Source organism: Hyperolius riggenbachi, chromosome 3 (assembly GCF_040937935.1).
Source record: "Hyperolius riggenbachi isolate aHypRig1 chromosome 3, aHypRig1.pri, whole genome shotgun sequence".
Classification (NCBI taxonomy): Eukaryota; Metazoa; Chordata; class Amphibia; order Anura; family Hyperoliidae; genus Hyperolius; species Hyperolius riggenbachi.
Genome location: NC_090648.1, coordinates 132,402,754 through 132,420,737, shown reverse-complemented (window position 1 = coordinate 132,420,737; position 17,984 = coordinate 132,402,754). Strand labels below are relative to the sequence as shown.

General features: G+C 41.3%; 1 protein-coding gene across 1 annotated transcript in view; it reads right to left on the bottom strand.

Annotated features, from left to right (window-relative positions):
- Positions 1 to 17,984, bottom strand: part of UNC5D (unc-5 netrin receptor D) — an 868,705-nt gene that overhangs the window by 281,841 nt on the left and 568,880 nt on the right. Inside the window, exons 6-7 of the mRNA XM_068273557.1 lie at positions 16,582 to 16,749; positions 4,630 to 4,794 (exon numbers count right to left, since the gene is read on the bottom strand). Coding sequence (XP_068129658.1) covers positions 4,630 to 4,794; positions 16,582 to 16,749 — 333 coding nt within the window. The remainder of the gene's footprint in view (positions 1 to 4,629; positions 4,795 to 16,581; positions 16,750 to 17,984) is intronic.

The following is a 17,984-nucleotide window of genomic DNA, read 5'->3' as shown; positions in this document are numbered from 1 at the left end:
TTTCTTCCAGGTTGTCAGGGAAGAGTGCTCCTCTATTATTTAGTATGTATACTGTACTGCAACAACATGAATTTGTCAATTTTGCCTACAGTGTAGGTTTCCACCATAATAATAAAAAAAACAAAACAAGAAGACATAATATTAAAGTAGATATGATGCAAACTGAAAATACATTTGCAGATGCTCACCTATGTAAAAAAAATAGGCTCTGGAACCTATAGAGCCTTTCTGTTCCTCTCTTGGTGTCCAGCTCTACACCCCATTTACATTTGTTACCTCTGGGAGCCCTTGGAAAGCTTCAGAAGCACTTGTGTCCCTGAGTGTTTCCAAAGCTGTGCGGCTCCATATTCTGCATGCATGTGAGTGCATGCACAGCGCGGAACTGCCCATTTTCGGAAGTACTCGAGGATACAAGTGCTTCCGAAACCTTCCAAGGATCCCTGGTGGCTTTTTCGACCAGTTGGTCGAATACCTTCAATGTGGGAGACAGCAGGGAAACAAGGATACTGAGAAAGAAAAGGGAAGACTCTGTAGGTTCCATAGTATTCTTTTTTGAAAGGTGAGTATCTGTTTGTTTTTTAAAGAGACTCCGACCAGTACTGCAAAGTACTTAAAGATGCATACCATTCTGTAGCTTGTGCTCTCCTCTTTCATTTGATGCCGTTCTACACCAAATAGTTTTCGTTCAATTTCAATTTAAAAATTGTGGCTGCCATCTTGGCTATGTTATAACTTCCAGGTCACCCCTGTCTTCTCTGTTAGAGAAATGCATCATTGAATGAAGCAGGAAGAGGAAGTGACACGCATGCAAGAGGCTCCTCCAGAGGGGTCATAGTACGACTTTGTATGAAGTCGTCTGGCCCCATGCATTTTATAACACCAGGGGGAGTTTGGATAAAACAAGTGGCTGGTAAGTGTGCTGACACACTTAATTGTTCGTGGGGATGCTTAAAGGCATACCCATGAGAGGTGCTCGGAGTCCCTTTAAGTTTGCTTCACTTTTACTTTTTAAAAAGAGATAAAATTAAAAATAACACAAACATTCTATAGGTTCCAGACTGAAAAGATTGAATGCACTGATACTCTAAAGGACCACTATTATGAAAAATTGTACAATTTAAAATACACGTGCATAAGAAGTACATTTCTCACAGAGAAAAATGCACTATCAATTACTTTTTTCCCATGTTGCCCTCAGTAACAGTAAGAAGAAAAATCAGACTGATCTGACTGGTTTTGAACTAGTCCATCTCCTTATTATCTCCTTTATTATTTACAAAAGCAGTCCTTGGAAAGGATCTATATTAAGATGCTGGCCAGCCTCCCAACTCACTTGCATGCTATTTTGGCATTTGGATTGAGCAAATGCCATCCAGGAAGTGCTTTTGAGAAAAAAAAAACATGAGGATATGGCCTAAGACAAAACCTGTCAGATTTCTACAATCAGGGCCGGATTTACCATAAGGCACTGTAGGCACGTGCCTACAGGCGCCTAATGATGAAAAGGCGTCTCACTCTTCTCCCTCCTACCTTACCTTTGCAGAGTCCTGAACAGAGTGTAAATGAGAGGTTGCTCATTACACTGACTACACCTCCCTTCAGTCGGGGATCACCTCTGACTGCTTAATACTGATGGACACCTGTAGCTACCTATGACTGGCAAGGGAACTAAGGGAGAAGTTACAGTTGGTGCAGCCAGCACACTTGCGGTGCAGTTCAGTGGGTGTTTGTAGGTTCACAGAGGGTGAAACGTTAGGGTGCCAGAACATCTGTGCCCATAGGCTCCTGTGATGTAAATCCGGGCCTGTTTACAATGAATTTTAACTGACAGCGACATGGAAAAAAAAGTATAGTGCATTTTACTGAAAGCGGATCCGAGATGAAAAACGAACTATAACAAGTAACTTGTCTATATATCTTATCTAAAGTAGATAGTTTACACAGCAAATCTAGCTGCAAACAGCTTTAATAGATTATTTCTTCTTCCTGTGATACAATGACAGCAGCCATGTTGTTTGTAAAAATTACACAGAGGCAGGCTTATCTGCATCTTGAGCAAAAAAACCTAATCCCCCCTCCTCCTCCCCTCTGCCTCTGAAATCTCTGGCTAGTAATACCTTCCCCTTCTCCTGCCCAGACTGAGCTCCCATGAGCCCTTGCTACTGTCTGAAAGTGCCTTGGCTCTCTGAAAACCTATGGGCGTGGCTTGTTTAGTTTTTAGGGAATTAGAGTATTAAAAAAAAAAGTATTTGGCTTGAGGAATGCCCTATAAACAATAGGAAAGGAACACAATTATGCAATGAGTAAAAGTTCATCTCGAATCCACTTTAAGAACAAATGTGCCTTTTATACATATGCATACGCCTGTATTTTAAATTTTACAATTTTTGTGAAAGAGGTCCTCTAAAAATAGGTAAAAAGATAAAGATGTTACAAAAAAAAGAAAATCTGGTAGATAACTGCTAGAATTTTAAGAAGTCACCTCATGAGAGGTTGTAAGTGTAGGTAAAAGGGCAGAAAGTTCCAAAGGTAATAATACGTATAAATTTGTGTTCAGAATATCTCTTTGTCCTGGTCTCCAGTCCCCCTGAAAATTATACTTCTGTCAAGGCCAGAAATCTAATTTCTGAATTTCTCAGAAACAATCGTCTTTCCCCAGAGGAAAGGCAAATCTGAGGAATAGAAGCTCTGCCTGTTATCTGTATCATCCATTTTTGTGACAGAGAAAATGTTTTAATGCATTGGTCATCTGAATTATTCAAGCTCTCTCCGTCCGGAGTCTGACATGTGTGATGAAGAACGTATGGGACATCCAGTGCGCAAACAGGCTCCATCTGGAATAACTGCAGATAACAGAGTGTATTGTGTCCCTGAACTTGCTGCTGGACAAACACCATCTATCAGATAAACTAATGTGTTCCAAAAAAATTGTGCCAGTTTAGGCTCCAACAGGTAGGATAACCTTGATGGAGAGGGGCATTTCTTCAAATGATAAATGATTGATGAACCTGTGGCATGACTGACCATTGAGGATGTGAGGATGAGTAACACTAAGTGCCAGATGCAATACACTGCATAAAATAGCCGTGCGCAGGGAGTGCATGGCAATAGCGCAGCACCGCCCCTTAATCCCTTAGCGCCACAGGCAACCATAGCATGGATTACCATAGCAACATGCACATTACCACAGTAATGCCTGTGGCACTAACAGGTTAACGAGCAGTGCTTCACAGGCAGTAGTAACAGTAAAATTGCTGTGCGCTCTCCACACATAGCAGCTTTATGTAGTGTATTGCATCTGGCCCAAACTGAGAAAGAAAGGCTATGTAGACATCTAATTCTAATATTGGAATAGTAGAAAATTGATGAACAGTTTTAAAGAGACACTGAAAAGATTAATTATAGCAGAGAAGAGTTGGGATCTCTATGAGGTTTTTATTGCTGTCTGGGTCCACTTTGAAAATAATTCTGCTGTCTTGCAATAGTTCAAATCCATATACCTACATATCATGTGCTATTATAAAAAAGAAACCTCAAGTATAATTGGCACCGTTACATTTATAATGCAGGACTAGATAATTATTCAGCGATCGATCCCAGTTAACTACATTTATTCTGCTGTCTTCCAGGTGGAGCACCTACTGCAAGTGATAACCCAGTTCCAAGAAAGAAAAAGGTGTGAAACTGGCAAGGCATGCTGGGAACGTAAGCTTTACTCACACACCGTTGAAGCAAGAGGCATACGAAGGTTTCCTTTTAAGCAATACCAGTTGCATGGCTGTCCTGCTGATCCTCTGTCTCTAATATTTTTGTTACAGGTATTTCTCACATTATTGTCAGTTCTGACAAGATTAGCTGCATGCTTATTTCTGGTGCGATTCAGACACTACTGCAGCCAAATAGATCAAGAGGGCTTCCAGGCAACTGGTATTGTTTAAAAGGACATATATATGGCAGCCTCCATATACTTCTCAGTTCAGTTGTCCTTTATGCCGGTTTTACACTAGAAACGGGTGGTCTTGTTGCAGCGCGATCGCGGGATCGTATCTCACCCGTCAAAAACAACCTTCGGGGATTACCACAGCAATGCGCGGTAATCTCCCTTCTGGCTGCAGGCCAAGCAGGAAGTGAGGCTCTCTAACGTTCACTTCCTGTGTCTGACATTAGAATTACACGGAAGTGCCTTGTCATAATAGACTTACATGACTTCTGGTCGTTGCACGTCACCGTGCATGCTGGCCACTAACGCGCGGATGCTCCAGCGTTCCCCCGACCGGGAGATTAAGAACTTCCAGAGCATCGCACCTTGCCAGGTATGATATGCCCCATAGACTTTCATTGGTGTAGCATTACCCTGTGGCAAAACAGGGTAACACAGCGCACCAGTGTGAAAGGGGCCTGAAGATCGCAGGGAGTCATGCCCATTTTGCATGGGGGAACGGAATGGTCCATGGGTCGTGTTATGCCTCTGATTGAAGCACTACTTTTATTCCTCTGATGGTAGCACTACAGCTGGTTGCCGCAAACCTGATATATATATATATATATTTTTTTTTAGGATTTTTACGTTTGATAACAGACACACAAACATCAATAGAAAAGCTATTTTAGCCTAAATCCTTTGCTCACCTTGAATACACAAGCCATCTGTGCAGTTCTCAGACTCCTGGCTCAGCCCCTCACAGGGCTTTCCTCCATTGCCTGTGGCTGGCATGGCGCACTCTCTTTCACGCTGGTGTTCACAGTCTGGACTACAGACAGACCACTCGCTCCATTCCTTCCACATCCCGTCCACTAGAAATAGAGACAATCACATCAACAACGCGTTACATATTCAGCATAGTAAACAAATAAATGAACCACAAGGGAATGCCAAGATTTCCATTACTGCTTTCAAGATGTCAGGCAAGCTTTGTACATATGACCTGCTGGCTAGGACATAAAAGGTTTGTGACAGGCAGCATCCAATATCTCAAGTTTCTGTGTTAGAAGCGACTGGAAGGTATTCAATGGATACAAGGAATCTGCATACATACAGTTTTATCTATCTATCTATCTATCTATCTATCTATCTATCTATCTATCTATCTATCTATCTATCTATCTATCTATCTATCTATCTATCTATCGTGTTAAGAAATTCCCAGAAAGAATACATTTTTTTATTTATGAGATAATTTACAATAAGCATACATAAACAAAAACATAACAGAAATCTCCAAATTAATCAAATCAATATTTGGTGTGACCACTTTTTATACCTTTAGCAGCCAGTTTAGAGGCTTGCAAGTGTTCCAGGCCAATTTATATGAGCACATTTCTTATTTGTTACATGTCCTTGCTTCTCATTAGTACTGCTGTAATGTGTATTCATGGCCACTTGACACCAGGGGGCAGTGTAAGGCAATAACAGAGGACTTCTGCTTTCAGTTTCTAAATGTCCTGCTAGCAGAGAGACATCAAAGCATTCCAAGAATTTACAGCACGAGGAGTCCTGTCGATTGAGGTCAAAAGCAATGCACTTATCTCAAATGAGATGACGTAATTGAAGCTGCTAATGAGTTAAAACAGCATGACTTCACTTATACTACACAACTTTTTTTTTTTTTTTTTTTTTACAAGTACCGATAAGTAGTTCCAACCTGCTTCTAGAAGATTTTACAGTGAATTTAGAGTGTTTCTGTTCCTCCATGTAATCCCAAACAGACTGAGGGCTGGATCACACCGGGGAAACTTCTCTGCAGTGTTTCAGCCCTTTACTGATTGCCAGCTAATAGAAAAGCACAGTGACAATGTATCCCTATGGGACCATTCTCACTGCAGTTTTTGTTATTTGACTTTATTGCAAATATGCTGCATGCAACATTTTAGGAGTGATGCGTAATATGTTGGTACTTTATAAACACAATAAATAATAATAATGATGTTATTCTCAAAACAAGAATTACAAACTGCAATCACTGAAAGATTGTGGTGAAATTGCAATTACAGATCGCTAGGGGATTGCTGTTTATTTTCTCAGTAAATAGTTCTGTACAACTTTGACGGTATGTTTTGGGGTAACTTTCCTGCTGCAGGACTAACTGGGGCAGATCAGGTTCCTCTCTGATGATACTGCATGACTGATTAGTATCTCTTCACACTTAAAGTTCTTAAAGGACCACTATAGCAAGAAAAAAAAAGTAAGCAGTTAAAATCTGACGTAACTGACTTGGTCTGGTCCATCTCCTCATGGGGGATTCTCAGGGTTTTCTTTGCTTCCAAATGATTTTCCTGAACAGCGGTTTAATTGCCAAAATAGTAAGATAGCAGCCAGCCTCCCTACTCACTTACACACTATTTCGGCAGTTGGACTGAGCAATTGTCATTCAAGATAGGAAATGCTTTTGAAAAAAAAAATCTTGGCATCCCCCATGAAGAGATGGACTAGTCCAAAGCCTGTCGATTTTGTCAGATTTTAACTGCTTACTTACGGGTACTTTAAGGAGACAAGCAGCACGTGTCAATTGTACTAGTCCTAACACCGGTGGGGAGCACTGTCCGTTACCTATCAGTGCCACAAACATTACAATTAATGTGCATGTTGCTATGGTTATGTGCGTTACACTGGCCTTTGTGGGGGGTGGATGCGCATAGCTAATCAGCCTAGGCTAAACATTACCGGCAGGGTGGAGCTACATACCAATATACAGCAATACATAGATATAGGAAATGTTTCTGATGCTGAAATCAGGAAAATTACAGTGAAAATAGGTATCCTGGATAATTTACTGCATTCTATCATACTATATGTCGCTCACTACAGTGCCTTCTTTAAAGAGGGATTGTCAGCCACAAAACCAAATTCTATTTAAACACTGCAGTGTTTTTAAAATGCTGCCAGAAATCGCACCCTGCAGTACAAGCTCTCCAATCTATTCAGGAATCTCTCTGCTGTTTTTATATTCTCTCATTCCCCCAGGCTCTTTTCGGTGCCATCGCCAAGAACAGTGAGAGAAAGGAGGGTTGTCATCTCCCCTTCCACCTTCCTGCTTCTCACTGATTGGCTGAGCAGACTGCAGTGTGAAGCTGCCTAGCTGAAACATGATCCTCTGCTTACTCGTGTTTACAAGCAAGGCTGAGGTGAAAAAAAGTTAAGGGAAGAAATTACATCAGGATTTTGCCTAAAACGATGGGAAAAAGAGTAGACATGGCCCCCACCAGGAACAGCATTTTTATTATTTACTATATAAAATTCACTGAAATCAAAACATGGATAGTACAATACATGTGTTATGTAAATAAATCAAGTATTTATCTACTTATATGTGTGTTTTGTTTTCCTGGCATAGTATGGCTAATCCTCCTGCTTTATCAATCCTATGCAATTCATTGCAAAGCAGTTCTCTTCACTTCACTTCTCCCTCGGGCAGCCAACCCCACACTGCCAAGATGCAACAGTGCTATTAATAAAACCGTTCATCCCATTTTGCAACACAGAAGGGGGAAAAAAAGCAACAACAGATTCTACTTATAAATTCTTTCATTTAAGAGCACTGATGTCAGCCAGCACTGAGAGAAGGCCAAAGACTCTTTAGGTTCTACAAAGCACACTAATAAGCCTACAGTACAACTCATATACCAAGCATACAATGGATACAATGCTGCTGCCAAGGGCAAGCAATCAAGACAGCTGACCAGGATGACCTCAGCAGGGAGAGCTGCAGTGCGTGGAGCTGTTTTGTACTTTTCAGCTTCCTGTTTGAAACTTCATAGAATTTTAAACTCTTTTGACGGAGACCGGGAGCATGGAAAAATAAATATTGTATTAGAGATGAATAAATGATAGAAGAAGTTCCTCTCTCTCCCTTTCTCTGCAGCCCAAGACGCAGTTCACACAAACAAACTCGCAACTAATAGGCACTGCTGATAGAGAGGCTGGGAGGAAGGAACGGATCATGGCTCAGTGACTCTATCTGTCTGTAACTTAAGTGATTAGCAGGAAGCGAGGAAAACATTATGACAATAACATACTGACACTAGCTTACAATCATGCAAACATATAGCAATACTTCCTGTCGTCTGGATTATTCTTAGTGATTTGGGTACCTGCAAACCTTACATTTACTATACCATGTTTCCCCGAAAATAAGACAGATTCTTATATTAATTTTTGCACCATAAGATGTGCTAGGGCTTATTTTCAGGAGATGTCTTATATTTCAATGAACACACAAGTTAATGTGCTGTGTGTCCTCCTGCTTTCCCCACTGTGCCACCTTTTCCTCTGCTGGATCCACCTCTTGTGTGCCCTTGTGTCCCCCTTGTACATTTAGTGTCCTCCTGCTGTCCCCCTCTGTCCTCCACTATACTCTGTCCTCCTGTGTTCCGTGACCCTCTATGTCATCCATGTACTTCACTTTCTCCATGTTCTCCTGGTGTCCCCGGTGTCCTCTAATGCCCCCCTGCATCTTCCTCTTACCCCCAGCTCCATGTCGTGCTGTCCCCCCATGTCCTCCAATGTCCCCATGCTTCCTCTTATTTTCCCCCAGCTTCATGCCACTGTGTCCCCTGGCTTCAGTTCCTTGCGAAGAAAAATGGCAACTTGCGTACCTATTGGAGCTGATAGTCTCGCGGGGGGGGGGGGGGGGTAGCATGGCTCCAATATTGGGACAATCACTACACTCGCTGAGTAGCAGCGAGTGCAGTGATTGGTCCAATGACGTAGCCATGGCCCTGTCCATGAGACCATGGGTTCCAGTAATAACACAAGTTGCCATACTTTTTCCCCTTACTGCCTCAAGGGTAAGCCCTAACTTTAGGGGTAGGGCTTATATTTTGAGCATGCTCGAAATTCCTGCTAGAGCTTACTTTCGGGGGATGTCTAAATTTTGGGGAAACAGAGTATGTGCTGCTGTATTTATTCTTAAAGGGAACCTAAACTGAGAAGGATAAGGATCTTTCATCTTAAAATAATACCAGTTGTCTTACTCTCCTGCTGATCCTGTGTCTCTAATACTTTTAGCCACAGCCCTTCAACAAGCATGCAGATCAGGTGCTCTGACTCAAGTCAGACTGGATTAGCTGCATGCTTGTTTCATTTGTGTGATTCAGCCACTACTTTGGTCAATGAGATCAGCAGGACTGCCTGGCAACTGGTCTTGTTTAAAAGGAAACATCCATATCCCTCTCAGTTAAGATTTCCTTTAAAGAGAATCTGTATTGTTAAAATCGCACAAAAGTAAACATACCAGTGCGTTAGGGGACATCTCCTATTACCCTCTGTCACAATTTCGCTGCTCCCCGCCGCATTAAAAGTGGTTAAAAACAGTTTTAAAAAGTTTGTTTATAAACAAACAAAATGGCCACCAAACCAGGAAGTAGGTTGATGTACAGTATGTCCACACATAGAAAATACATCCATACACAAGCAGGCTGTATACAGCCTTCCTTTTTAATCTCAAGAGATCATTTGTGTGTTTCTTTCCCCCTGCAGCTATCTTCCACTGAAGTGTCAGGCTGTTTCTTCCTGCAGAGTGCAGACAGCTCTGCCTGTATGTAATTCATCAGTATGTGAAAGCCCAGCCAGCTCAGAGGAGGATTTATCCAGCTTCTAAAAGATAACAGAGCAGAGAGAAGCTGCACTAATCTAAATAACACACAGGCAGTGTGCAGAGAGGGGTCTGGAGGGGGGAGATGCATCACAGAACCACAACACTGAAGAACTTGGCAGCCTTCCAGACACAGGCCGACAAGTCTGACAGGAGAGAGATAAGTTGATTTATTACAGAGACAGGCCTGGTGCACACCAGATGAGTTTTTCTGAGCGTTTTAAGTTTTTAAATCTGCTGCTAATGTTATCCTATGTATCTGTGCACACTGGAGCAATGAGGTTTTGTAAAAAAAAAAACCATAGCATTACATTGGGAAGAGCTTTTAGAGATTTCAAAAGCTCTTCCCAATGTAATGCTATGGGTTTTTATACAAAACCTCATTGCTCCAGTGTGCACAGACACATAGGATAACATTAGCAGCAGATTTAAAAACTCAAAACGCTCAGAAAAACTCCTCTGGTGTGCACCAGGCCATAGTGACAGTAGAAAGTGCTGCAGTAAGCCAGAGCACATTAGAATAGATTGTGGAATTTGTAGGATGGAAGAAAACTGGATGAAATTTTTGTTACGGAGTCTCTTTAAAGTAAACCTGCCATGTGTTTCAGCAAAATAATGGTCTCCCCTGCTAGAGAACACTTGCTAATATACAGTACTATAGATGTGCATCTTATAAAGCAAACCTGAAATGACATCGATTAAATAAATAGTTGTATATACAGTCCTATTCTTAAATGGGATTTTTCTGGAGGCCTAGAATCTGGTTAAACTCTACCTTTAAAAACGTTTGTCTGTGTCCGGTATTATGAAGCTAGTTTTTTTTTTTTTTTTTTTTTTTTTAAGTAATTCAGCTTTCATAAAGGCAATCGTGAACTGTTGAACTTGTTATCTGTTGCCTAAGCTCAGATTTTGTTTCCTTAGCCACACAGGGCCATATGCAATTCACTTTTTCACCTGACTTTTCTCCCAGGAGATAATTTTTCATCTCTGATTTAAAATAACTTTTCAGCACTTTTCAACTAAAAAAGTACTAAAAGGTTGGCGAAATAGTAATATTAAAATTATTTTGAGTATTGTCTTGCTTTCTGGTGGCTTAAAAGGCAATTTATTGACAAGTTTAAAAATATCACCTGGGAGAAAACTCATGTGAAAAAGTGAATTGCATATGGGCCACAGAGTTTTACAAGCCTAATGGATTACTAGGAAGAGTGATGCTACAATTCGACTGCAAAGAAACTAGAGCTCTTAAAGTGTACCCAAGGTGGCCTGAATAAAAAAAAAAAGAAACATATTTACCGAGGTAGAGGGAAGCCTCTCGACAGCTCAGATGTTTCCTGTGACCTCCCCTCCCCACTGTTGCCCCACGCGGACCCTCAGAACATATATGAGTTTGTTGGATCTGTTATTGCGGTAGTGCTCCTTTTCATGCACAAGCGTGGCCGTGCTGCGCCTGTAGGAGTATGACCATGCCTTTGCAGTAAGCTAAAACTGCTCATTCATGAGCGTCTCCATGCGTCTCCTTGCTACTGTGCAGGCATAGCCACACTCATGATGGGCGGCACAGTACAGTCAGCATTTAAAGATGGGCAAATGGTTTGCGTCGAACAAGGGGTGTTCACGTTTGCCCCCTCAGATGAATACATGCATTTTTCGACTTGCCCCTATACATTATAACGGAGCCAAACTTTGACCCTCACCCCATAGTCAGCAGACAAATGGCAGCCAATCAGCTATCCCTCTCACCTGGACCTCCCCCCCCCCCCCCCCACCTATCAGAAAGCCAGCACAGAAGCCATTTTGAGGTCTGTGTTTGGCTTCTGTGCTAGGTAAATGAGGGGCAGTGTGTTTTGACAGGGAGAGAGTTAGGTAGGCCTGTATTGTGTCCTCAGTACAGATTATTGCTGCTACCACATTGTCCTGAACAGCTAAGCCCTTCTTAGGGATGGTACATTGTTTTTCTTGCTATTGTATTGCTCTTCTGTGGCCAGTGCACAAGTTAGCTGTTGGAGACAGGTCTGCTGGTTCTAGTAGTGTACCGATCATAACCCAATAATCCTTCACACCACTACTGGCATCTAGTATCCACTACTTCCCCTGTATAAGGCCTCAGTGCAGAATCAGTGTTTTTGTTGGTCACTTAACTGTCATTGAACTACCTCAGCCTGACCATAGAGGCTGGAAAACCGCTATCGCCTGCACTCCCACTATTGTGCGCACAAGCATGGCGGCTACTACACACCATTACCAAAAGATTGCCACAGAGAGGACTAACACTTATGTCCTGGAGGTGTCAACTAGTAAAAGTCTGTCAGTGTAAAGCAGCCGTAACCCTTACACTACCTGTTGGATGTGTACACATGCCGGACGATTTAAAGCAATTTATTCCACAAATTTAGAAATGTAATGTGATTTCTGCCCTTTAGAGATGAAAATATGACTGGTGTTAGGCCTCTTTAAACAACTTTTTCATCACTTTTTTTGCCAGAAACAGTCCCTGTAGGTTTTAGAATTTGTCTGTCCATTGAAGTCTATGGCGATTCGCAGATTTGCCAGATTCAAAAACTTTTGTGGAAATTCGCAGTCCACTTTTGCAAATCTTAATTTTGATGTTTGGATCATCACTATCAGCATTATGCATGAATAGAAAACCTCTACAGAGTCCCGGCAGTGGGGTTGTCTGGAGGAGGATGTGGGAAGCCTCTGGCAGTCAATATCTATTTTTTTTGCATTCATGCCTCAGGTTTTCTTTAATTCTTAAAGGACAACCGAGGCGAAAATAAACGAATTAAATAAACAATTGTATCTATCTTCCTTCTCCTAAAAATGACATTTTAAGTTTTAACTGTTTTATTGTTTTTGCTCAATGACACATTCATTAAAGTATGCCAGAGCTAAAACGTATGAACATTGACCTTTTTATCTCTTCCCTGCTCTCCGAAGCTGTTTTCTGCTGGGAAAGTGTTTTAGAGTTGGAATTTCTTATCAGTGAGGCTCACACTGTAGTCACTTCCTGTCTGAGTCAGGACTGAGTCAGCCACTTACATACCTGATATTTAACTCTTTCAGGCAGAGAAAGAAAAATAGGAACACAGTATAGTTATTTGTGTGCTAGCCACTGTACATACACATTTCTATCTCATCATGTCACATGTCACCTCGGGTATCCTTTAACTATTGCAGTAAAAAAAAAGGAATAACGACTAGTTCTAGTAGGATTGGTACTGTACGTACACGTTTATCTCATTGTTTTACTTTTGGTAGCATATATAGTGCCAATCTAGTCTTGCTATGGATGTGGCCATGTTGAAAAATAATATTAGTATTATTATTATTAGTTGTTGTTTTTATAATATCCTGGATTTGAGTTTGTTAAATGTACCGTATATGAAAAATCTACTTGTGATCAAAGTTTGAGTCCTCTAAGTTATAACTGCAAACTGTTTCTTGTTTAGAATGCGTCAACCTGAGTGGTGCATTTTAGTGATTAGTAAAACTTATGTCAGGTATTATCTCTTCTTACGTGTCTTGTCTCATGAATTACTTATTTATTTATATATTATTATTTTTTTAAATTAATTTTTCACATACCATATCTATATAACCCTTTAAGTATTGAATCATCAAAAACATATTAAAACAAGGCAAGAAAGGTATTGTCAAAGTTAAACTGAAAACAATGTCCATTGAAGATTTTTTTTTTTTTTGCTTGGAGTGGTGAAAAGTTATTGTTTAGGTAAGGTGACATAAAAGTAATGAGAGTTCATTCACAAGATACGTTTTATGACTCAACCTCACAAAGACGGTTCACTAAGCCTGCTGATTGTAAATGTCTTCTCACCAATGCTAGTCTTGGTCTCTGTTACAGAGGAACTGTAGGTAAAATAATATAATGAATAAAGTTGCTTATTGTTTACAATATTTATCTATAGATTATTTAGTCAGTGTTTGCCCATTGTGAAATATTTCCTCTCCTTGATTTACATTCTTAACCTCCTTGGCGGTAACCCCGAGTCAGGTTTGGGACAGAAATCCCCAGCTTAGAGCAGTTATCCCGAGTTGGATCCATTGGAGGTGTGGAACGTGTAGGGCTGCCCCAGATCTATCTAGCGGTATGATTTTTAGGATCACTGGTGGTGCCATCTTTGGTTCTGCCAAGTGATCTGAACGGAATGTTCATTACTGAGAGTTCTATGCACAGAGGGTGATATTGTTTGCTTGGCAGTTGGAAAAAAGCTGTTATTTCCCACAATGAATTTAGGTTCACAGACAGCAAACTGTCAGGACCTTGGTCATGACATCACACTGTGGGAGGGGTTTCACCACAATATCAGCCATACAGACCCCCTGATTATCTATTTCAGAAAAGCTAAATATTTCTAGTGGGAAAGGGGGTATCAGCTACTGATTAAAAGGAAATGCAATACTTTGTTAATGTACCTCTAACCACTTCGCATCCAGACCTTTTTTCCACTTATTGACCAGAGCAGTTTTGACAGTTTAGCTATGTCCTTATTTAATCAGAAATAACTTTATTCCTACTTATGACACAGAAATGAAATGTATATTGTTTTTTTCAAGACAAACTAGGCTTTCATTGTATGCCATTTTTTTCCCTCGAACAATTTTGTTTTCTATGAATTTTAATGGGAAAACAAAGAAAAAAATAGAAAACACATATATTTCTCAGTTTTACCAATTCCAGTTTAAAAATAAAAAGTGCTACTGTAGATAAAAAACACAAATTTTGTTTGGCTATTCTTACTCCTTATCACAAAACTTAGATTATGTTCCGGTCACAATTTATGGTGAAGATATTTGATTCTGCAATAATGCTACAGAGTGTATTTTTCACTATGAAATGAGAAGATAAAAGTATTTTAATAGTAAAAATCAATCTCATTAACTCAGGAAACATATATTCCCATTCACCAATTAGTCCTGCACAGATAGTGCCAGAAATATGCACAGGAGCAAGCCCAATCCTGCACATTATATGGACCAAGCGATTGCGGCCGCTGCTTTATTTTCAAGGTGCATACATTTGCATACAATCACCATACAATTTGCATCAGCTCGGAATTATTTGCATCTCATTGACAATCCCTAGTCTCTGTTTCAATGAACTGATTTGTCTATAGGTATGACCGATTGTAAGGATACGGATTACTGAATATAGAATATGTTTTACATAGCTTTGTTTCTCAATGTCTTTGTTTCCACTGATTCTCTTTTGCATTATAGTTCACAACGAATGACCTACTTGCCAGAAGATGTCCCTGTTTATGGAAACTGCCATCAGAGCATTCATGTCTGAGGTTATGTTAATGTTAATCTTGCCTCATTTTCCATGTGAGTCTCGGAAAGGCAGCTGCCACAGGAACAAAGCAAAGAAAAACAGCATCCCTATTGTGTTGTCAGTAATGGAATGCATTCTATTTGTTGGGTGTATAATGTGTTTGAGTTATTGGAGCATTCTTTCTACACTACAAATCAATCAATCACTTTTTATGGAAGTAGAATAATAACTATGATTTAAGACCCTTCATCCTCTTGCAAATATCTTTCTTTACTCTGACATAATGGCGCAGCCGCATACACCCCTCTCCCTTTAACATCTACATTATCTGTCTTCCGTAGCATGATTAGTTTCCAACAGGATTGCAAAGTGAATTGCACCGTCAATGTAGCCGGCACAACAGCGTTCACTAGTGATGTCTGAAAGTGATCACTTCCAATTACACCTGAAATATAAAGCAGAATACTGTACACTGAAATCAGACAGCACCAACGGGAGTTTTAGGCATACATATAAGAAAGTAATTTGGGCACTAGTGATAGGCCAGGGCTTGATTTACTATAAGGCACTGTAGGCACATGCCTACAGGCGCCTAATAATGGTAAGGCGGCTCACTCCCTTCCCCTAGTGCCTCCCTCCCTCCTTCCCTATACAGAGTCCCGAGCGGAGCGTAAATGAGATCCACTGGTGAAATCTCCCTTCAGTTTGGGGACTTCTAGCAACTTAGTATTAGGAAGCCAGAGGTACCCTCAGCCTCAGTATTAAGAGGCACCTGTAGCTACCTATGACAGGCATGGGAAGTAAGGGAGAAGTGACAGCTGGGACAGTCAGCACACTTGAAGTATGGTCCAGCAGATGTTTGTAGGTTCATGAAGGGTGAAGCCTAGGGTGCCAGAATATCTGTGCCTATAGGCTCCTGTGACGTAAATCCGGGTCTGTGATAGGCAGATAGCCACTAGTAGAATATCAGTAACATTACTGATATTCTACTATTGGGCACTGGGTAATATGATAGTAGAATTTTGGTTGATTTTACCAATGTTTTACTAAACCTAACCCTATTCTCAAACTTACTCTCCCTCAATGGATGCCTAGCCTAACCTCCTCCCTCCACAATATCTGCCGATATCTGTGGCAACTTCCCCACTAAACCTCCCTTGCCGGTATCTGCACCACCTAATAACAAGAATAGTTGGGTGACACCGATGCCAAAATTCCCTACTGGCCATCGCTATAGCCAAAATTAACATTGAGGTCTATGTGGCGTCCATGTTACCAAAGCAACGCTGATGCCCAAGTTATCTGCTTTCAGTTTTAGGCATCTCTTTTTAACATTCTAAAGGCTCCCAATTAAAACCAGTTGCTTACTGTGCTTCTGTGAAGTGTAGTTTGAGTGACCTGATTCGGTGTAGCATGTCCTCCGCACTACTTACTCCACTAGCCTTAAAAAACAAACTGAAGTTCTGTCTACTTGATCTTTTGATGATTTTTGTTATGTTCTGTATGACTAAAGAATAACATGTTAGCAATGTGTATTACAATCTAGCCTAGCTGACCAGCGCTGCAGATTCTAAAATGATTATTACCGGCATCTTTTTCTTCTTCCAAACATTGTCCTTGAAGTATTTTATGATAACACTGTTTAATCCAGGTGGACGCAAAAAAAAAGCTTCAAAGTCAGAATTTAAGACTCACCTGGGCACTGAACTGAGCAACTGACTTTCTGCACTGAAGAACCTACACAGAAGGTCCCACCATTTAAGGGAGTTGGGTTAGTGCAGGTCCTTGAACGTTTCTGTACTCCACGACCACAGGTGACGCTACACGTAGACCATTCTAACCAAGATGACCATCCTCCGTTCACTGTAAATGAGAAAAAAAAAAGTTTGTACGCAACATTAGACCAAAATACAATTCTAAAAAATTTCAATACAAAAATATAATTGCTAAACATAAACTTTGTTCCTTACGCATCATTTTCTTTTATATGTAAGCAACTTTTTAGGGGTGTAGTCAGTAAATGTGAGTAAATTGCCGTGTGCAGGAGTTACTGGTACGCTTTGACAGCTCTAGAGCAGATTATGCGATTAGTGCAACCCTTATTACCTTAAAAAAAAAACCATATAACCACAGGGCCCGATTTACCATAAGGCACTGTAACCACGTGCCTATAGGTGCCTGATGATGGAAAGGGGGCTCACTCCCCTCTTAGAGGGCCTCCCCCCTTCCCTATGCAGAGCCCTGATGAGAGTGTAAATGAGAGGTTACTCACCCAGCCCTCAGCATTCCACTGACGAGATCTCCCTTCAGTCAGGGGCACCTCTGGCTACTTAAAGGATACCAGAACCCAAAGGCTCTGGTAAAATGAAACCTGCAATGGGTAGGGAGACAAAATTAGATACTTACCGCTTCTGTCGTTCCCCGCAGTCAGCCGCCGGTCTTCTTCTATTCCTCCCGGTGTCCTGGCAACTTGGCTGACCTTTAACCTGGATAATCTTTGCTTGGCCTGGCACATAATGACGGGCAGAAGTACGCACAGTCCCCCGCCTCCTCCATCCTAGCGCCTGTGCTTCACTGAAAAGCAAGCGGCAGATGCGAATCACTTCCTTTTCAGTGGAGAACAGACGCTAGGACGGAGGAGGCGGGAGAGTGTATGTACTTCTGCCTGCCACTATGCGCCGGGCAGAAGCGAAGATTATCCAGGTTAAAGGTCAGCCAAGTCGCCAGGACATTGGGGGGAATAGGAGAAGACCGGCGGCTGACTGCGGGGAATGACAGAAGCGGTGAGTATCTAATTTTCTCTCCCTACCCATTGCAGGTTTCATTTTACCAGAGCCTTTGGGTTCTGGTATCCTTTAATACCGAGGTTCCTCTAGCTACATAATACTTGGGGGCACCTCTAGCTACTTAATATTGAGGGTTCTTCTGGCTACCTATTTCTAAGGGACACCTGTAGCTACCTATGACATGCAAGAGAAGTAAGGGAGAAGTGACAGCTGGGACAGCCAGCACACTTGCGTTGCAGTTCATTGGGGGTTTGTAGGTACATGGATGGCGAAGTCTAAGATGCCAGGACATCTGTGCCTATAGGCTCCTGT